We start from the raw sequence: 22,093 nt of genomic DNA, 5'->3' as shown, positions 1-22,093 counted from the left end.
GTGCCCTATCCTCCTAGAAAGATCACATGCCTTCACAAGCCGTTGGAGATCGCGTCGTTTACGTCACGTCTCACTACATTTCAGGGATTTTTGTGGTTAAGTTAGTGAAGGATAGAGTGTCTGGTAATGTGGAAGTTTCCCTTATTCTTTAATTTCATTCACTGGGCTTCAGAAACGTGTTTGTGAGATATTTTTGTTAGAAATGCCTTTCGTGTGTGTATTGTCGGGATGTAATGGAAACTCCGGGACATATGGTTCAAGTTTTTAGCTCTCCAAAAGATCCTGAGTTGAAGAAGAAGTGCATTTGGGCGATAAGAAGAAAACATTTCACCCCTACGAAAAACTGTGAGGTATGTACTCTTTCTCGCTGTAATTATTTGGATGTAATTTTAAGTCAGAAGTGGCTATTCAGTACTAAAAATGGTGATTCAAAATATTGTAGCAGCAATTCTTTTGAAAATTCTTGCATTTTAGTTGTCTTTTTTGTATTAATTCATTCGGTAAACGTGTGGTTAAAGGAGAAACTAGGAATAAGCTGCCAAGTTTATAGGATCGAATATTGCTTCTTAGCTTGCCCTATGGTGTATTACACGTCGGCTTTCATCATTTCAAATTATCTTATGCTATAGTTTAAAACAATAAAAATATCAGGCATACAAATATTTACTATATTTACGAGCCTAGTAATTTGATTTCTCATGCAGAAATACCAAAAATTGGAAATGATTTGACCTAATAAGTTACATGGTATTTTATTATTTATTAATTTTAGGTGTGTGAGCTTCACATTGCACCATTGTGATATCAGAAAGTAATCTGTGGCCTTGGACGAGAAGACGAGGAGAAAATTCTTGCTGAATGGAAGGTGCCCAGATTGGAGGAAGGTACCATTGCTTCACTGTTACCTGTCGCCAAGAAGACAGACATTGTGGCAGAAGTGACATATTTGTGGATGTGGATTTGATTTGTGCAAGTTGGTGCAGTGATAGTGGACGTTCATCGGAGAAAGTATTGACGATAGTTTGTATGTACCGACCAGTCCTCTTTTAAATAATTTTCTATTCGAAAGAGAATAAGAGTAATTGTTTCGCTAAATTAGATGTGGGATAGAAGAGAAAATTGGAAATATTATTGTGGTTGACAATAGAAAATACATAATATATGTATTGTATTTCTGTGGGTTTTTTCTTTCCTGCCTCTTTAAAATTTCTTGCGGTGGTGACTTCATGCAAAGTAAGTATAAAATCGGAGGTGTGATCTAAGAGATAACATGTTTTATTTTACAAGTGTTTATGCTGGTGATTTGGCAGGACTTTCATATTTTTAATAGGTTGATACATTTACTGCAGTTACCTAGGGACTTTTACTCATACCAAATAATTTTTCAAATACTTTAGCGCCTGATATGGGTAAGTTTAAGTAGCTGAGACTGAACTATACGTTAATTTTTGCTTGCATTTTGACGAATTCGATCATACTAATAGCAGATGTGTCAGCAATCCTGTTTCATCGGCAATTTTTATTTAAAAATCTTATTTCGTCAGGCTTTAGGGTAAGCTTTTTAATGCTCGTGGGCTATGTGATGTCTTATTTAGTGTCAAAATTAATAAGAATTTACTCTCATTAACATCTCAAGGTTTCCAAGTAAGTACGAGCCACTTAACAATGCTGGATGCTGGTGGTGCGTGAATTAGCCGTGAGAATCTCATTTTTCGCAGAGTTATTTAAGTGGCCGAGTAAGTTTTGTAAGTTCTCAATGGGTAAATAATACTATATCATGAATTCTAATTACCATGAAAAACTCACAACCGACAAAAACTTTGTCGGTCGTGAGTCTTTCATGGTAATTAGAATTCATGATATGGTGTTATTTACCTATTGAGAACTTACAATTCATTCGTATCAAGGTTCTCGCTACGGTCGGTAGTTATCGATTGTGTTGCGTTCGATACATTTTTCGATCGTGCGAGTTACGATATAACTAATTTCGACCTAATCGATTGAGATTAGCCTGAGTGCCGTGTTCCTGCGCGCTATGTATCCAATCGTACGTGCTTAGTAGCGGACATTCACATGCTGCGTACGCGCTTCGTCGACAGGCCGCGAATGGTATGTATCCATTGACGAAAAGCGACGGAGCGGCACAGTATCCCCTTAGTCAATGGGTACTATGTACATACGAATTAGATACGGAGGGTTCTGTGCCGTCTGGGTAGTGATTTCATTCCTAATTTCGTCCAAGTAAGGTCAGCACAGGGAATAAGTTATGATATCTTAAGTTAATATAGACTTTGAAAACTTTACAGTGGATGTTGTGAGACAATTGTCAAGAGATTAGTTTTTTTAATCATCCATTTAAGCAATAAGTGCGGAGGATTATTGAAAGCAGAAACCATAATTCTGTTGAACAAGCTGGTAGAGAGAATAGTGATTATATGTCCCTGTCAGGGGTGAAGAGCTTTGTTCAAATTGGGGATGCCATTTTTTAAATGCCTTTTCTTGAGCTGTGGTTAAGTTTCAACACAACGTGTCTTGATGGCAGTAGGTGAAACAGTTATGATCAACTACTTGGGCACTCAAGATGGTGAAACTGTGGTCATGTGGTAGAATTTTCTCCATCATATCAACTTTTATTCTAATCCTGCTAATAGGGTAGTTAAACTTAAGGAATTCCTTCATCAAATAAAATGAAAGGCATTGATTGCGATTCGTTACCCACCGCATTAGTGCATTTATAATATACAAATTATGTTTTAGAAATCTCTGACTTAGACATGGAAAAGCTTCTTGGGCGTGGATTTGGCAGAAAGCGAGCAAGAGTGCCCTGTGATGGTGAAACCTCTGATGAGGATGATTCGGTGAAGAGGATACCATCTCCTCCCAAATTTCAGAAGTGTAGGTTGAAAGACTCCTTTAATTGAATTATTGTATACCAGGGAATCTTTGTTGGTGAAATGCTTAAAGTCTATTAATTTTATTTTTGCCGCACATTGCACGGGGACTGAAGATGCTTCCAATGGTAATAAGCAACCAAATATAATGGAAAGCCAACCCTCATCAGGCAGTGGTAAGTGCTGACCACGGTCTTAGAAGTGCTGACATAACAAGGAAAGTTTTTGGGTGGACAGACAAGCTTTCCAATTACTTCATTATGTACTATAGTTAACTTGCTTCATTAACATTCTTACCTTATGTTATTGGCAGGGTGAAAATCTGATGGGACATTTGGCAGAAGATAACTTCAGTAACTTCACTAATATTGGAAACTATGATAAGTAAGTGTGAGCATTGAAATTTAGCTATTACCTTAATAGCTATTTCATTAAAATTCTTAGATGTTGTAAATTGTTCATGCAGATGCTGCTTATATCCTATGGTGATGATCCCATATACCAATGATGGTAAAACACTCCTGATTTTCTTGAATTGTAATAGTATTAATTTTCTTTAAGCAATAAAATACTTACTATGAAGAAAGTGGATATTATGGAGATCCAGTTATCAGAAACCTTAGAGAACATTAGGCTTTTTGTGACAACTATTGATTCCTTGAAGAGTGCACGTAAAGGCCCCTGCCCTAGGGATTGCTGTTCAAACATTTCACTTGCCACTGAATACAATGAGTAAACTGAGAGAGCTGGAAGATACTATAAAAGATGCTTCCTCAAGGGAATTATTGGTAAGTTCACTTAATATAAGGGTAGTATACTTATTACATATTTCATTGTTAATTGAAATTTACCTAATTAGTGTAACATACCTAGTGCAGAGAGAAAAGCTTAAGATGCATGGTGGTTAATAATGTACTAGTTGCTGCAGGGAATGCCATGTGCTATTACATACTTGATAACAGATGAGCTGGCCAGAGAGTTCACATTCTTGGGAGTCCCAGGGAGAAGCAAACCAAGTATTAAAGATTTGAAGGTAGACAGAATACTTTTTGGTAAGATGATTCATACTTCTTATTTAATCTAATGCCATAAAATGGGGTACACTAGAAAAATGTATACTTCTACTGATTCATAGTATATTTCAAAGCCATTTATAGTTAGCAGGCTCAATTATCAATGATCCTTTGAGACTTTAAACTTTCAATTCCCAAATAATAATCATATTTTCAATTTCTTATGTTTTAATGGGTTTGCTGTTTGAATTGGCATTGTATCCATATTTACAACAGTACGTGAAATGGAACATAGCTTTGTGGAATGATAAATGAAAAAACATCATAATTCGCACTAATCGTGAAGTACTTCATTTTCAAAATTTACTGATAGGAAATTTTTCACCCTAGATTCATATTTTCCCACTCCTTAATTTATTTCCTTGTCCCATCAAAAATATTAAAGAGGGATTTAGCGTGCAAATATTAATAATAGTTTTGTCAATCCTTACATCATCTTATTTACGCCTTTGAGTTGGAGGGTTGTAGTTGCCCTAAGGTGTGGAATCCTTCCGTAGAATTAGTAAATTTGCAGTAAAATATTTTCTTTCAGATGCCAATCAGTCTATGGTCATGTTCTCGTCTGCCATGAAGAAGGATGTCTCAAAAGGATGTTGGTGAGTGGCTGTAGCAAGCCAATGGATGATTTAAGAGAAAGCGGATGTTGACAAATGGTGTAAATGATTTTGCAGTATCAGAATAAAAAAGTACATATTGACTTTTTGCTTTACTGATACCCTCTATATCGATTTCCCATAACCCTGAAAATATTTGGTAGAAACTTGCAAAGAAAAAGGGTGCTCAAGAAATATCAACCATGGTAAACACTGGTAACATCGTATTCTCGAGTGATCTTAATTGTACCATGGGTGAAGTTCAAGCTTTGGATGTCATTGACTTTTTCATTCAAAGTTATAGCTAACGATAGCCTCAAATTGTAAGTTTGAGGCCTTCCAGGTGATCTTGTTCATCATTATTCCTTTAAGGGCAATAGGAACATCCAACTGTACTCGTTCATATTGTAATCTCAAGACTCATATGTGACTCATTCAGGGCCATTCCTTGCCCTCCTTGCCTATCCTCCTACGATTGTTTTCATCAGGCCATCATACCTTACAATGTAGCCAACTAAGTTTTCCCACCTTCTCCTTTATGTTTTCAGAAGACCTCTCGTCTCGCACTCTTCTCAGCACTTCCCCATTAAGGGGTTAAGGAAAGTTAATTAATTAGAAAAATTAGATCTTCCACAGGCGAGAATAATCGTATCCCACTACCCTCTGCATATCACACCGATATAAGCTAATCAGGCACTGCTTTTCAGCTGGATACATTTTTTGGACTTAATCAGTTTGGATTGCAATACCAAACAGTATGCAAAATGTAATGCCATTCAAATTCACATAGCTCTCTCTTGAAGGTACTCACACTTTTAACTGAAATTATTTAGATCGGGAGAAGATCAATGCTATTTAAAGGAATTACATAACAGTAAATGTTGATTGTGGAGAGGACACACTAATATAACTCAATTACAAAATTATTTCTCAAACACTATGATTTATTTAAAAATAAATTAAAGTACATACACACAAACATCCACAAAATCATATCTACAGATCCAGTTTTAACATTCCCATACTTTTGATTATTCTCTTCTGCATTCCGTTTACACAAATCTGAACCATAAAGCAAAGAATAGCAGTAATAACTGCCTAATACAGGATAGGCTCAGATTCGCACACAATTTGTGCACACTTCACATTAACCATTTAAAATAGCAATAAAGTGAGAAAATTGGGCTTTAATTAAAGAAATTATAATAGATACTCATCTCAATATTTTTAATGAAGCAAACTTAAGTACTTTTGAAGATACATAAGCTTCATATTGATCTTCCATAGCACTTTAAAGCAATAACATTGCCTAAATAGCGAAAGAAATTATAGGCCATTGAACAAGAAAGACAATTTGATTCATGACGCTAATAAACAGAAGAATATGATAGTTACTTCACTGTTGTAACCATATGATAAAGTTATTGTTAGCAGAGGTTTACCAAGTAGGATTACTCGGAAGCAAAACTTTTCCACAACCTTCAGTGGGATGTACCACATTTTACAGAATGCTACTGTCTTCTCAATTCTTATTTTAATTAAGGTTCTCCAACCCCATGTACTTTACGTTGCTGTCCTCTTTCCTCCTCTTCCCTCACAATTCATCATGTCATTCATTAGGCCACAGTGTTCCCTATTTTTCACCCATAGCAGACCTGAGTTTCACTTCTTCACAAACCTCTCTTCTTTCCCCTTTAATAGCTTCATTTATTACCAGCAACAGAATGATATTTTAGTCCACATCCACCACCATGAGGCTGCACAAGTTCTTGACAAAGTTTGTAAACCTCTGCATCATCATGATGTAGTCTTTCGGTATCTACAAATTTCATAAGTATAATGAAAAAATCTCGTTAACTACAAAATAATAATCTTTAATTCTATTTGTGAAAGACAAAAATGATACTTGGTCCACAGTAAAATGTATTCCTCAAAGAAAATGGCAAGGCAGTCCGTGAATCAGAATCAATGGAAGTTCAAAATTATATTTTGGCACATCAACTTGTTGTCTCCTCATCTTCCAATTCTGATTCCTCACTAGAGAACTCATCACCCTTCTCCTTTCTCAGAATTTCTTTCTTTGCAGCTATTTTCTCCATTATTGTGAGACGCAAGCTTTGGAGCCTAACCAGAAGATCTTTATACATAAACACTCCTCTTTTTTCTCCAAATGGATCCTGTGAACACAAAGAATAATGGATTATGACATGGTTCAGTCCATTATATAACTAAAAAGAAACGAATAGATCAAGATTGATGAATCCAGAAACAAAAAGGTTTGTCAATCAAGAAGGCATCAAACTAATTATATATTAATTAGAACAATAACTAGTAATATTAAAGAAATAAATACACATGGAAACTTATTAGTTACCTAGCTGTTAATTACCTATGATATCAATTTGATATAGATAAATCTACATATCAAGCTCGTTATGAACCCACAAATTAAATACAGTGAGATCTCAGTGATGCAAGCAATAGTGGCAAGGAGGGTATATCAAAATCAATTAATTTCACAGCACTTGTGTGGTTTTAACTTGTTCAATCATTTTTGAATGAATAACTTCATATTGCATTTTTTTTTAGTCACAATTCACATGATCTTTTTCCTTCACAATAGGGTAGTTTCCTTCATCAAAGAAAACGAAAGGCATTGATTGCGATTCGTTACCCACCATTAGTGTATTCATAATACACAAATTATTTGGTTTTTGAAATACCGGTTTGGACGAATGGCAAGGGTCAATTTTTATCCTCATTTGAAAAAGGCCAGATTGGCGCCCATGCGATTCCACTCCACGTCACGTCACAGGGACCTAGTTTCTACAGGAGAGGGTAGGAGTTATACATCGTCTGAGGTTACCAATGCATGCATGAGGCACAGAGCTCAGGGAAACATGTCTTAATAATCACCTATTAAAACTGGCTAAGGTCGGAAAGTTTTCTTCGTTTGATAAGGTATTAATAAACCTTTTTTAAGCCAAGCGCTACCAGCCAGCAAGGTACTCAGCTACCCGCTAGCATCCTGCGTCCTATCAGCGCTCAGAGCCTCAATCAAGGTCACCTCACAAGGCGGGAGGGGGAACCAGAAATGCGTCGCACGGACTTTTTCCCATCTTTCCTACTTACGCGACGCGTTTTCGCGCGCTTGAAATTTTTCACTTTTCATTTAATCGCGAAAATGAGATATCGTCATTTAAAAATCTAAGGAAACCACCCTATTGGAATCAAAATAGAAAACAATTATTTCCCTTCCCTTTTCTAAGCCCAGATTTTAAGGATATCCACACCAAGTACATACATACATTGAGAAAATAACATCATGCTCATTGGTATCTGAATGTGCATGACAGCAGAATTACTTGAAATAGTCCTCCAAAAATTGACCACGGAAGGTTCCTACAGCAAGAAATTGTCAAAGTTCACATCTTAAATGCGAGTGAACCTAAATTACATACATCCCATTGGATAAGAGACCAGGGTGCCCATCCTTTTTTACGCAATAACGCCCTTGCCTCATCTATGATGAAGTTCACTTTCATTGTGTAAATACAACCAACACAATAAGCATTAAAGCAGCTTAACGTATCACCTATTCAGTGTCATAGTGGATCAAGCATTCCATTTCAGACCCAAATTTCAACAGAAAACCTCAGTGAAGCCTGATTGAATGCCCCACTTATAATGAGAACCGTAAAACCAGTCATTTATACTGAATAGGACTATGCTGAAGATCTACAAGATGGGGTTTGTATTAATGTAAAAGAGACATCACTAACAGTAGTACATGAGTTTCATCTTTCCTTCTGACATGTACAAAGAAAAATTTAATAAGGATGGTGTACTCACTTGCATGGGGTGTCCATGAAGCTGCATTTTTTTCTTAATAATACTTTCATAGCTGTCGTAGAACTCCAGAAAATACTTTTCCATAAAGTCGACAAGTGGGTTAGGAATATGAAGAAGAGTATCATTTTCCAACATTCCAAGGACTGCTACACGAATGGTTTCATGCTGAATAATGTCATTATACCTTGAAATATCTCCTGGGCACCTTTCCTGTTAAAATACAATGAATGAAAACTTTAAGTATTTCATAAGTGCAATTTAATTTTTTACATGAGGGCAATCCCATAAGTAGTATCAGATAAAACAGCTCGGCATTACCGAGAATCGATATAAAGATAGCCCTATACAAAAACTTACTCGTTCAAAACCAGGCTCATTGTGGTAGGGTTTCTCATTCATAAGACTTTGGATAGATATGAGAACACTAGAGAGGCTTTGGGCTGGACTCCAACATGGTCCCGCGAACGTGCTAGAAGCAGCAGGACATTTTGTTCTTTATAAATAAAAATGAAAAATCATAATACAATTTAACAAAACTTTGGTATAGGTACGCACCCCAATATGCTTAAACAAATTTTTCCGCATTTGTACAAATTCGGATTGAAACGGACAGTCCCTGCACCAGTAGTCATTAATTTAACTCGTGGTGGACGCAATGGATAGTCTGGTGGAACTCGGATGAAAAAGTAAAAGAATCCACCTTCATACGGAGTATCAAACGGCCCAGTAATTAATGCATGAATAATGGTCATGTCATCGTTATCTGGAACAACAAAGAGGCCGGGTGGAGGTTCCTTATATATGGACATCAAATCTCTGAAATGGAAGAGAAGAAACATTAATCGTTTCAATGGCAAAAGAATTTGCTAGAATACCAGAATCTAAATATACTTCAACGAAAATTCATTAAAAATTACTTCCACAAGCCAAACACTGTTGTCATCGTGAGTTAAGTTGAAAAACTTAGTTCCACTGAAATTTTTTTTCACATGTACTACGAAGTAAATGCAGGTATTCAAAACGAATTGAATAAACACTGTTTTCAGTCGTTAAAATATTAACACTCACTATAAATTATTTCTTTGGTAAGTGCATATAAAAGAGAATTCCTAGACGCAATTAACATTAGCTTACCAAGTCCCAAACATTACGCGCAATCAGCGATACGACAACCAAGGGAACCCACGAAATAATGTATGTTCTCTATGAGACAACAACTGCCACAACAGTAAGATTTTCTTTATATGACAGCATAATCATCTTAGATAAACATAGATAATATGAATCATATGAATGACAAGCTGACAACGGCAAGATTGCCTACCAAACAAAAGAATATGTGAAACATAATTCACGAAATTATTTTACGCCACGAACCGTTTAATCCGCATTCTGCATTGAGGACTCGGTGATTCCTTGGATGGCTCATTATTTGTCACTGGATCCCAATCCAACACATTCATAAACGTCGTTCCGGACATTTTCCGCCTGACAACCGCAAATACTGCCCCACCAAGCTCGGTGCGCTTTCTTTGTTTTTGCATTAACATTTTTTGAAGCTGACGTCAGATGGCAGAAGCGCAGATGTGACGCATGTGGGGCCGCTGTATTATTCGATTGTATGGCGGGCAACACCAGATATCTGTAGTTGGCAGACGAGTTTCATAATCTAGGTGAACAAGAGGGAAAAGGCCCTGTTTTGCTCAACGGGGTGTATAGACATAAAATATATGGATATAAAAAAGTACAAAATTTCTGGAGTAAATACTAACGAAAAGGGTGTCATGATTCGGTCGTTAGGTACTGGATATCTTAACTATCTAGACGAACGAAGTCACAAACTAGACGAGGATTTTTAGGTTTCCATATGATACTTCTTCACGGTCTCACGCCATGCACTTCAATGCTTACCAGTTTAAGTAACGCTCGTTGCACATATTTTCGGATTCATTCGTTCAATTTGTCTCTGAATTCGTTATAGATTACAGTTTCGAAGGAAACCAACAGTATGCAGACTCCCATTAATCGTGTGTCATTTTTGATATACAATATCAGGCATTTAAAGTAGTGCGATTTTTGGGAAATTGGCATCACACATCAGATAATATCGTATGTTTTATTTAATGTGTACCAAATTTTACAATTTTGACCCCCTTAATGTGGGTCCACACGCAGAATTTGATTTCACGTTGTGGGGTTTCAGTGTTATAACTTTCAAGATAGAAAAAACCCGGAAAGTATCGATGAAAATTTCATTTCCTAGGTGTTTGAATGCGGAAAAAACTATGATTAATCGCAAAAAAAATCCAACCTTTACTCTTGTAAAGTCACAGGAGTGATCATCACCTAGGGCGAAGGGGTGGCAAAAGAGAAACTTAATTTAAAAGGAGTAGAACATTTTCAAGCTTACCAAATGCAGTGACACAGCCCACATACCCACACTGTCAAATTGTTGATCTCCACAAGTCATTCGTAGGATTAATGCCCCTGAGGTTTATTCTATACTACATGGACAACCAGCATTCCAACCCAGGGATCCAGGATTTCTTTCTGGGGGAGGGGCACATAAGCAAGGCCGTATTCAGGATTTTGTTCAGAGGGGGCACAAGGATACCTCATAACACAAAAGAAATGCAATGATAACGGGACCGTATTAAAAATCTTACATTAACAATTTTTTAAGGGTCTGGGGATGGGGGGACATGTGCCCCAGTGCCACCCCCTAGATCTGCCTATTGAGACGAAAGGCATTGATTTTTTAGACCGAATTCGTTAACTCGCTGGTTTAAAATGGAATTTCATCAAAACATTTAAAAAAAAAACCTGAGGGCATAAAGTCGCTAAGAATATTTTATTGGAAAGAAAAAATATTTTTTCAAAAAGTGGAGTAATTAGTTTTAATTTAAAATATAATATCAGACCGAGAAAAATAATTAGATAGAGAAGTTCAGGAAGTGTACTGGGTGCGCATGATGGTGGTATACGAAATTTAAAGGGCACGTACTGGGTATGCATGACGGTGTTGAGGGGTTAAGAGTTAATCATGTAAGCGTTAAAAGAGGTGCGACGTGTGACAGCGAGATTGGAGACCCTCAGAGAAACTGAAGAGGAAGACAAAGCATAAACTGGAGACAGGGAATACCGAGAACAATAGAAACAAGAGGAATGTAAGAAGAGGAGTGTCATGACAGAGATAAATGGAAGTTGAGTATAGGAAAATGACAACAGTGGTAAACAACAAACTGTATTCTTCATCATCTACATAAATATAATAATTATAAAACATTTGGAAACGAGGAGTTATGATATCAACATACATTAGATTTCAGCATGATAAAAAGAAGTTTACACTCGTACATTAAACTTTATACTATAATTTTTGTGGGATTCAATAAAAAATCACCATAATTGCCATAGTTTTAACAATTTCGTAAAAATAAATACATCTTCTGCTGATTCAATTTTAACATTTTGGCTAACATTCTTCTCCCTCAAAATTTATGGTACAACTTATATCAATGTATCTTCATCTTGAGTTTCAAATGCCATCAAGAGAGATTGATGTGAATCACCCTTGTGACTCTTTTTAAGTAGAGCAGTGTCCTCACCACTGTTTAATGATTCAACAGAGCTACCTCCAGGTACATTATGAGGGCTACCATAGTGTCCGCTCGCTTCTCTTGATGTACTGCTAGTGGATGCCAATTCATGCATATCTGGGGAAGCCAATGGTGGTGTATGAGGAGGGTGAGGATGAGAAGCCAGGAGAGGGACCGTAGACCCTGGCTTTTGTGAATGCTTTGAGACTGACGATGAAGATGCATGTGAGGAACGTGTATGCTGCATGCATGACGGCATGAGAGGTGCACTGGTTAGAGGAGGACTCTCAAGTACGAGGAGCCCATATCTTTCTGCTGTGCTGAGATTTTCACGGTAGCCCGAGGTGCTAGATGTTTGAGACATGGCACTGTCTTCATCCCATGAAGGTGGGTCTGCTTTCCTTATGCTTGGCTGGTGCTGGATTTTTGGTTTAGTCGCAGGAGGTGGAGCACTGGGAGCTGTTGTCATGGCAGTAGATGAGGTCACAGAAGAATGCGAAGGGCCAGCTGCATGAGCAGTTGGCATTCCAGCTACCGACAGCTCAAGGGGTTCATCTGAGTGGACTTGAGATCCAGCCACTCTTGGGATTTCTTGTGGTTCCACTTTAATATGGGACACCTGGAAATTCAAAAAATGTTGAGTAGAATGGTCTCTCTTCCAAAACAAAGTACAATTTGCTTTTGAAAGGCCAAATTTACTCTGAGGGTAATTTTTTAAAGTAATATAATCTGAGTGAAATATTTAATTATTCTGAGGGTAATTAATTTTTTTATTCATTTTGATGCTCTCATTAGCTCTCTTTAGGCCATTACTTTCCTTTATTTAGGTTATCTTTCTCATAGGTGCAGGATGATTCATTGGCCTATTTGAACTAAGAGGTTTGAACATTAAAGATCTCACCCTTGATTCCTCGCAATGATTTGATTAAAAAACTCTGAGAAAAAAATGATCAAAATGATCAATGACTAATTTTGCACAAGATGATGAGCCTGTGAGTAGTTACTGAAATACTTTATTTTAGACTTATTGCAATTTTTATCTAAAAAGGGACTCTTCATGCTTTATGACAACCAAACCTAATTGGATATCTACTTTCCTAACTTCCCAAATTTCTCATTTGATAGCTTGTCTTCTCAAGTATGTAAACCTTTAATGGAGTCTTCTCAAGGAAATTATTCAGCAGATTTATTCCACTAAGCTAAGACTTATAACATGTTATTCTGTAAAGGTACCAAAATGGGTCAACCCGACCCGAATTCGACCCGAAGGGAATTAAGAACTTATTTTTGTTCCAAAACCTACCTCAATGTTAAAGAAATGAAGTTGGTGAATTGATCATTTCCATGAGCAATATGCACCATTGTTAAAGTGAAAAACAGGAGATTATGAAGTAAAAGATTACCTCAATGTGACTTTTTCTACTCTTTCTCAGGCGGAGAGTCTTTCTGCTTTGAGCCTTTGACCTTTGCAAGCGTGGTTTTGGATGGCCAGCTATATCAACTGATCCCTCTTCTATTGGACTACTAGGACTCAGCGGAGTTGTTGAAGTATCACCTGGAAATGAAACTGGAGTATTAGATCGAGCGTGAGGAGAAGGACACATTAAGACTCACCTACCCCTAGCTCACAGTAGATTTTCAGGTAAAGCAGAGCCATGAACAACAGGTACAAATCATGCCCAGTTAACATTCCCACAATAATATTAGCATGCACATGTCTCCCAAAAAAAACACCAAAAATACAATGTATATGCATTCCTTATGTCCTAATTAATTTGACTTCATCATGATCTAACTTTCATGCGTACTTGTATTGAGTGTCTTCTTATAATTAGTAAAGACATTGGTGGCATAAATTATTTATGTTAAGGAATTAATAAAAAATGGCACAGATATCATTCACTATAACAGTTTCTGATGCATTAAATTCTTTGACTAGGTAAATAAAATACTACCACTTTAGTAGGCATGCAATGGGTAATCTAAGTTTGAACATATTACGTGCTGCAGCAAATCTCATTTTCTGATAACTAACCTAAATTATCTAGGCCTTATATGTAACTACACACATATATTTCCATGCAGATACAATGCAAATATTTGAAATAAAGGAGGTTTAAAGTCTCTTCTTCCATGGGAAAGGTTTCATTTATTTATTTCATATCAGGTTCTTTCATTTAAAGATTAAAGATCTGGGTTCATTCTTGATTCATAAATTAAAATTTGACTTAACCACATAATTGGAGTAGGATACATAGGGTACCACCAAATCGATAAGATTTATTGTAAAGCCAATTTATTTATAACATAATGGATAAATGCATAGAGAAGCAAATCATTCTGTAAGTAACTAACTTGATGAATCTCCTCAGGCAGTATGTACTACAAAAATTGCTTAAGATAGGAAGAGGCAAGTTAAGCCATATTTACACAATGCATTTATGCATGTTAGCTGGACAAATGCTCAGATGCACAAAAATAGAACTTATACTGTACAGTCATTAATGCATTTGCACAATTTTGGGTGTTCACTCAGTGCAATTGTGATGGTGAAAGTTTTTATCCATCCACCTGCATGGGCAAATACATTGTGTAAACATGTCTTTTTAGGCTTCTGAAGCTCTAAGGAAGTAACATGCTTCTGTAGCCGAAAATGAAGCTGGGAATTTGAGAATCTATGCCAATAATGTAACAAGTTTGAAAAATATCATGAGAATATGTTCGATAAATCACAAAATATCATTTTCAGAGCTATTCTGTATCTTGAGGGCATAATATTCTACTGCCTTTACTATTTTCTTTTTGAAACAATGCCTATTTTGATTCTGTATATTGCGCCACATTACATTACGCTGACTCTGAATGCTAATGTCTCCGACTGTGGAAAAATCTGTGGTCAGTATGAGAATTATCATAGAGCAAATTGAAATCTTAAGTCGACTAATTCTGATACGTAATGCATACAAATGTGATTATATGGGAGAATAATGGATTCATAAGTTAGGGGAATATCTACTCTGTATAAACTTTGCATAAATTTAAGTAAAAATTTGCAATACAGAGGAAAACTTAAGCATCAACGTAAGTGCCTCTAAGATGATGCAGAAGCAGACAGCAACAATGGTGAAATACATGAATGACCACAGAGACAACAACCTTGGTAAGTATGATGAGTAAGCATGAGGCGAGCTATCAAAATATGTACTTGGGAAGAGTTGGCCAATATTCTTGCTCACTGCAGATTGCTTAAAACTAAGGGACAGTGGAAAAAGTTACTATTGCTAATCTGTGAATGGAATGAGATGATTTACATCCAATATCATTGACCTAATGCAGTGAGCCCGCAGACTCACAGTTTGCTGGCAACCACTTCTTACATCCTTGGATAAGATCCTTCTAACAGGAATCGTAAAGGGACAAGCCCCTATGTTAGTGAATGTACTTAAAACCTTTCCTGACCATTTGTATGACAAAGTCAACGATTGGTCAACTATGGTCAAATATTTTCTCAGCTTCTTGAACACATAAATGAAAATGGAAGTTAAATGCTTTTTTCATTCAAGATTTCCCTTTCAACCTACTTGAGTGTGCATTTAAAACATTTTGATAATGCCAGCTGTAGTTGCTGGCACAAGTACCTACCTTTTTTCCTTCTACCAGAAAAAAATCGTGCATACTTCATCAATAATATTTTCTTCAAAAAATTTGAAGGGATTTGAGTGATTCCCCATCACTTCCCATTCTCACTGCAGCATATGTTTTATTATGATAAATTTCACACATGATATGTAGTTTCCTGCTCAAAGTATCCTAAGCGCAATTTGCATGTCCCTTGCCAAGGAAACCATTGAGTTTAACGATCCTTGTGCTAAATATGTGCTGGCAGGGGATTGCAATAGGAATTAGCCCTGCCAAATACTGGAATAATTTTTGAATCTGTTAAACAGCTCCAAATTCTATTTTGGGGATGCTATCTTCAGATACAGAATCAGTGGGGCATAAGATTGAGCTCTAATACTTTCTTCTGCCACAATAATACAGCCAAATTTTGTGACAGAATAGCCCTGTTTGACTACCTCAGTCATTATATATTATATACTTCCTCTACACTCAAAATACCAGTAAAAATAGAGACTAAAGAGAAATTCAGTTAATTTTGTGTACTTATGACCAAGGAAATATTTTTACTTTTCAGTAGGCATGCTTAGATATTCAATGAAATAAGTGCTATACCATACTTTACAATAAATCATGCCTGATTAAAAAAATATACATTTACTCAATAAACACACAAATTCTGATATTGAACACACAAACATTCACACAATGAAACTGCTAATACAGGCTGAAGATGAAATCTAAATTTTGGTTTCCAAGCTCCTATTCAGCTATTTCTCAATGCCTTAAGGTTAATTCTATTTTTTGGGTCATAAGACATACATTTTTGTACAAAATTAAAGGCAAATATTTCTGGTTTGTGAATAATTCTTAAAAATAACTAATAAATAATAAATATCCAGAGAAACATCAATCCTTTGGTTAAAAATATTACACTTCACAACAAATTCTTTTATGACTAAATGATAAGGTGATGGAGATATGGCCGTGACTGTTCAATCCAAATAAAATTATTTTGGCATTTATAACTGAAAAAGTTTTCTATCATAAATGACATCCAATAATGTTAAAAAGAAAAATTAGGATACAAGAAATGTGGATAGATTATTTACTACCAGCTATCTAAAAAAGTGGATCAATGATGAGCTTAAGTTTTAGGAGCTAAGGGTCTTTGGAAGAACAGATTTGACAAATTTTGATGAAGAACATATTCCTCTCATTGACTTAAGGATTTTCGCTTTCATAGACAAAATATATTGGTATTAAAGAGCACGAATAGGGTCCACAGATTATTGAAAATTCAAAGCTAATACTTATAAAATTCAAACCTACGCTTTTCAAGATTTATAAAGCGGACCACGTCACCATTTTCATGAAACATAATTTGAATATGATTGCAGCATTTATTAGATAATACCAAAAATTAGTACCATGGTGTGTGTATATACTTTATTTGCATAGTTATTCCTATTGTTCAATGAAATTCATATAAGATTTTTGTCACAAATGTATTACCAATTATTAAATTGGTAGGTACTGAAGGGCACATAAGTCCCACAGTCCGTAAGTCCCACATAAGGTACACGAAGAGAATGAACAGACAAGGGGTGATTCATCAACTTTCTTTGCCAGACTTTCCGTATCGGCTTATCTTCTACAACATATTCACAGTTCTCTTGGCTCTTCACCAATCTCAATGAAAATGAGAGTTATCTCAGGAAAAGTTTTCACGGTGCCGTTAGACAATCATGCCCCCCAGAAAGTTAATCATATTACTATGATCAGTTATTGTTATACATTTGGTACCTTTACAACCAATGAGTTGAACGGAGAATTGCTTGAGGATAAGTAAGACAGCTAGGGTGATTGGGCTGAGTTATAAAGCTAAAGAGTGGTGGTGACCTCAAGCTTGGAGGGGACAGAGGGGTGAAAAACAAACTAATGGCAAGGTAAGGGGTGGTAAGACATCACATCTTGGAACAGGGATGAGTTTATAGGTTGGGGAAAAAGCAACCCTGAACAAAGACATGGAGAACAAGAGGACCACAAACTATAGAAAATCTATATTAAATCTGAACACAACAATCAAAGCTACCTATTAATTTTCCAGTACTAACTGCATACATGAAGATTTCTTGCCAATAATTTATAAGCCACCCATATTGTCTTTTTTTCCAAATTGTAATTCTTTGATTAAATGATGGTATTTACATGTGTCATGTGTGTAACGAGATTGTGCATTGCAATATGAATGAGGATTTAAATATATCGCGCACTTTTGTCTACTTGTCTATCACTTACAACCATATTTTGAATTTTATCAATCATTTCGGGGATATAAAGTTGATGGTTTGAGGCGTGTTACTTTATGGAATTTATTCATATTGAATGAAGTTTAAACATTGTTTTTCCAAATAAAATTTTATAATAACATTTTATGTGGAAAAACAGTATAAACTTCATTCAATTTTGGGGATAGACACTTAGACAGGCCATTCAGAACGATGTCATGGAGAACAAGAGCATGCGCATGTATGGCCATGTTTAAATGCACTTATCCAGTTGTAAATAGTTTCAAACTCAGGAGTAGATCTTCCATAAGCTTCATTCAAATTAGCTTTGGTTTCTTTCGGTGTAAACCCTTTCAAAAACAACTGTTTGGTCACCACACAAAACTCACTTTAATCCATTTTTACAAAAAAATGAAAGTTGTTCATTACAATTGGTAACAACAAGGAAAGTATCGAATGGATACATCTGAAACTCAAACACCTGATTAGTCAAGAGTTCTACATACTAGGCAAAATTAATTTTTGATCCTAAGAGCGCAATCTCTCAGATATTTAAAGGACTTATTGAACGACCCTCGTAGGTAAGTGAGTGAAGTAGTTGAGTAGGTAAGTATCCTTTGAGTTATGTTTTCCCTTTTAACGTGTCAAAAGGTGTGCCTAACCAGCAGGTTGCTCAATCGCAGAAGTTGTATGATGTGACGTAACAAATGGTACTGAGAAAACGATGTAATGGACGCGTCCGAAGCAACCTATAATAGAGTTTTTTCTTGTGGGTTCCATTTGTAATCTTTTTAGCTTTGAATACCCTGTTGTTCATATAATTATGTTTATCAAATGCTACATGTATTCATGTCACTTCTTGAAATTAGGCACCAGCCCATAATAACGAATTATTACTATAATGTACCTTGTTCTACATGTTGCAGTTTTTTAAGCATAATTGCTTCATTTCTCCTAGTCTGATATGATATGTGGTTTTGTAAGAGTAGTAAAATTTTGATAAAATTCACAATAAGAATATATTAAGAAAACCTACACATTTATTCTTCATCTACACTCAGCAATTCTCTTGCAGTGACACATAAGAGTATAGTATTGTATAGAAAATTATACACAGGATCAAATGATTTATAGAGTAGGGCATCTACCATTAAACTTCTCATTAAGTGTCAAGTATCAAAGACAAGTTAAACTGACCTATTCATATGCAGACATACTTGGTTGTTGTTATAACATCACATATAGCAAGGTTTTCATAGCAATTGAGTGGACAGTGTGCTAACAGCAAAATTAACAAAAAACATTCATTGCGGACAGCACCAATTACTTTGGGAGTTCAATAATGCTCCATGGCATTAGTATGTCATGCAAAATTGGAAACCAATAGCCCCAAAGGTTCTGATAACCTGGAAACCATAGAAGAGTGGTGGATTCTCGCACGTCAAATGCTATAGCTTACAGTTTTAAGCTAGTTTTTTTTCCAAAATGTTGAAGTTTTAGCTGTGGTTTTTTGTATTTTTATGCAATAAATAAATGTTTAATGCGGTAATAATATATATGATAACTTTTAATTTTATTTTTACTTCTTTGGGGATAACCTGGAAATTTCACAAACCCAGACACCCCTAACCCTTTCGAGACGGTGGAGTTCTCTCCTTAGCATGACCACTGGACTGAGCCCCAAGAGACTCTTCTGTCCCCTCTGTATGGAGCATTTTTACGAAGGGTCTCTTGGATAATCATACACTCTCAGCACCAACCTTTTTCGACCCTTGCTAGTGGGGCTACGAGGGTAGTTGGGCTCCCTCCTTTCCAGGTCTATGACCCTACCCCCGGCAATGGTTTGCGGTCAACTTATAATTTGTTTATATGAATTAGCTGCATGAATAATTGTTGCTTGCACATTAATTGCAGACTTCAAATTGAATTTCTCATTTTTTTTGTGAGCATTGTCACATTACCGTCAATATTAACAGATTTAATGCTTCAAAATTTTCCATGTTGATGTTTATACCGATATCGAGATATAAGTTAATATTTACCATAGAATTTCATTTAAAAATTGTAAATGCTGCTCAAAAGACAAAGAATTCAATTCTTACTTTCTATTTTTTGAGAAAGGAACAAATATTTACTTCGAAAACTGACTGAATGAACAACTGAATGTCCACGGTCCCTAACCACAAAGAGGGGTAATATAAGACAAGGGGTACGGGTACCTGCTCTTGGAGAGTATGGCCTATGCCCTTTTTTATTGGGTCCCAAAACTAGACTTTGCGAACCCGCGACCGTCATAAAAGGGGGACAGTAAGGAAACGTATATTTTCCCTATTTGTTCTCCTGTGTTGAAAAATCTCCAACAAAAATTTGCAGCTTTCGTCTCCCAGGTCAAGAAACGTCCTGCCAAATTTTTGTCAATAGTATCAAAAGGGTTAAGTCTAGATTAGCCTGGGTTTGTGGGACTCGATTGCATTCTTAAAAAGGGCCTGCTGTACTTGAGGAAGGCTGACAAAACTGATGCTGTGACATCAGTACACATTAAGAAAAAGTATGCCTTATCACCAAACTAAACATAGATACACAGGTAATACTATTGAAAGTAATCACTATAACCAGGCCTTTCTTTAAATGGATGCATCCACTAATATCTATGCAAAACTTAAGGGAAGCCACTACTTTCTATCACTATGGTAACTCTGCTGTCTCTAGAAGCTGATTGACAGGAAGCTTTTACCTGATGAGTATCTATTCTCTACAGTGGATGCAACATGTTGTTGTGAGGCCACTTGTTGGGGCAAAAATGAAGACTTTTGACTTATTACATGATCATCACTAGAGGCTTGTAGAGACAAATCTGAAACGTGCGATGTAGAATTTGCCAGTGAGAGAAGCACAATATTCAATGTTATAAAAAAGTTAACACAATAGTGGCTATCTCACATCATCAAATTAGGAAGCAAAATAAATTCTTGAAAATCTAAGTTGCTTGGGATTCTAAAGAAAGCATTCCATGCAATTGAAGTTGATTGAAAATGATAAGTTCAGGAAATGGAAAAGATTTGCAGACAATCTCTGATAAATTTACAAAGCTGAATAAAATTTCACACTTTGATTTCCAAAAGAATATAAACGTTACAATATGAATGATGAAGTAGGTAGCAAGGAATCAACTAGATGGTGGGATATCAATAAGAATAAGGAGATCTAGAAGCTGGGGATTGACTTGGGTTTTAGTACCTACATGAAAATCAATATGAAAATTATAACATTTAAGTGAGTGAGTGTTGAATATAAACTATTTATTGACTATGGTAAGACAATTAAAGAGGGGGAAAAGGGGAAAAAGCCTAAAAAGGTGACATATACCTAGGGATACAGGGGTATGACACATCTACTAATTACGTCCACGCATGGTCTACCTGTTGGCCCTGTTCCCACGACAGCACTACCAGTACACGAAGAAGCGTGGACTTCCCCCTCATCATCATCATCATCATCGCGATCATCATCATGCTCACTCAAATCCCGGTTCAGAGTGGACTGAGTGGAGTCAAAGCTCGCACTGGACATAGACTCTGCATCAACACAACAACAAACCAGATACTAGCACAAAAACTGGCCTCACTATCAACATCATGAAGCCTCATTAAGGGTTTAACTGGTGGAGGAAGTTTCATTAGGCACTATTATCAGCAAAATGGAATAGCAGTGTGTGGTACGTCCATTGATCACATGCTGAATACTATGCTGCATGACAATTTATAGAGATTTTCCACAGCATGAGAAGCTATGATAGAAGTGCCAAAACTTAAATACTTGGGAGCATCAAAAAGACCTACTTTCATCAGAAATTTAGAAAATTCACACACAAAAACCACACACCACTATTTTGGAGATACTTTCTAAGTGTAAAAATTTTATTGGTATGAATTACAAATCTCACTACAGAAAATACCTCCCTATGCTCATTCAAAGAAATGGATTTATCATTAAGTCCTTTAAAATACAAATTAGCCCAGTCTATTCATCCAGGGTAAGTTACTCTTACTGCAAATTTTGCATCCACAAAAACTCTATATTTCTAAGCATTTGCACAAATGATGACTTATGATGCAATGTAGTTCACTTTTTACTTAAGTAAGGTACAATATAAATTACTTATGCAATTAATCAGAT

The 22,093-nt window shown here is 36.1% G+C and overlaps 2 protein-coding genes and 1 long non-coding RNA gene across 5 annotated transcripts in view; 1 reads left to right on the top strand and 2 right to left on the bottom strand.

Moving 5' to 3' along the window:
* The first annotated feature begins 2,219 nt into the window (after nt 1–2,219).
* On the top strand, nt 2,220–4,624 carry LOC124174213. The gene is made up of 6 exons (XR_006868905.1): nt 2,220–2,895; nt 3,008–3,067; nt 3,205–3,275; nt 3,453–3,679; nt 3,820–3,943; nt 4,497–4,624. It is a non-coding gene; the product is annotated as an uncharacterized LOC124174213 (long non-coding RNA).
* An 856-nt stretch (nt 4,625–5,480) lies between these two features.
* LOC124161156 (ubiquitin-conjugating enzyme E2 Z-like) lies at nt 5,481–9,948 on the bottom strand. Of its 3 annotated transcripts, XR_006865332.1 has the most exons (6): nt 9,787–9,948; nt 8,965–9,225; nt 8,767–8,878; nt 8,410–8,619; nt 6,464–6,734; nt 5,481–6,376 (listed from the first exon to the last, which is right to left on the bottom strand). XR_006865332.1 is itself a non-coding variant. In XM_046537393.1 (5 exons), exons 1-5 carry the CDS (start codon nt 9,888–9,890, stop codon nt 6,555–6,557), a joined length of 867 nt encoding a protein of 288 aa, XP_046393349.1. In that variant the 5' UTR covers nt 9,891–9,948; the 3' UTR covers nt 5,481–6,554. The 3 variants fall into 3 exon arrangements, 2 of the variants coding, with proteins under 2 accessions (XP_046393349.1, XP_046393356.1); XM_046537393.1 differs by having other exon boundaries at nt 5,481–6,734; XM_046537400.1 differs by lacking the exon at nt 9,787–9,948 and adding an exon at nt 9,544–9,642 and having other exon boundaries at nt 5,481–6,734.
* A 1,689-nt stretch (nt 9,949–11,637) lies between these two features.
* The window catches only part of LOC124161146 (protein unc-80 homolog), a 134,860-nt gene continuing 124,404 nt past the window's right edge, over nt 11,638–22,093 (bottom strand). The window contains exons 63-66 of the mRNA XM_046537385.1: nt 21,337–21,492; nt 20,652–20,771; nt 13,412–13,563; nt 11,638–12,627 (exon numbers count right to left, since the gene is read on the bottom strand). Of these exons, the coding sequence (XP_046393341.1) occupies nt 11,920–12,627; nt 13,412–13,563; nt 20,652–20,771; nt 21,337–21,492 (1,136 nt within the window). The 3' untranslated portion in view covers nt 11,638–11,919. The remainder of the gene's footprint in view (nt 12,628–13,411; nt 13,564–20,651; nt 20,772–21,336; nt 21,493–22,093) is intronic.

Source organism: Ischnura elegans, chromosome 1 (assembly GCF_921293095.1).
Source record: "Ischnura elegans chromosome 1, ioIscEleg1.1, whole genome shotgun sequence".
In the NCBI taxonomy this organism is placed as follows: Eukaryota; Metazoa; Arthropoda; class Insecta; order Odonata; family Coenagrionidae; genus Ischnura; species Ischnura elegans.
The sequence above is the reverse complement of the archived record's forward strand: the minus strand, read 5'-3'. Positions and strand labels throughout refer to the sequence as shown.

What these genes read in the sequence shown, in the direction of transcription:
- LOC124161156 (XM_046537393.1), bottom strand. Translation starts at nt 9,890, where the DNA reads ATGTCCGGAACGACGTTTATGAATGTGTTGGATTGGGATCCAGTGACA. An exon ending in ATTTGTTTAAGCATATTGGG is followed by an intron (nt 8,879 to 8,964) that starts GTGCGTACCTAT and finishes TGCTGCTTCTAG; the next exon opens with CACGTTCGCGGGACCATGTT. An exon ending in TTCATGGACACCCCATGCAA is followed by an intron (nt 6,735 to 8,409) that starts GTGAGTACACCA and finishes TTGTGTTCACAG; the next exon opens with GATCCATTTGGAGAAAAAAG.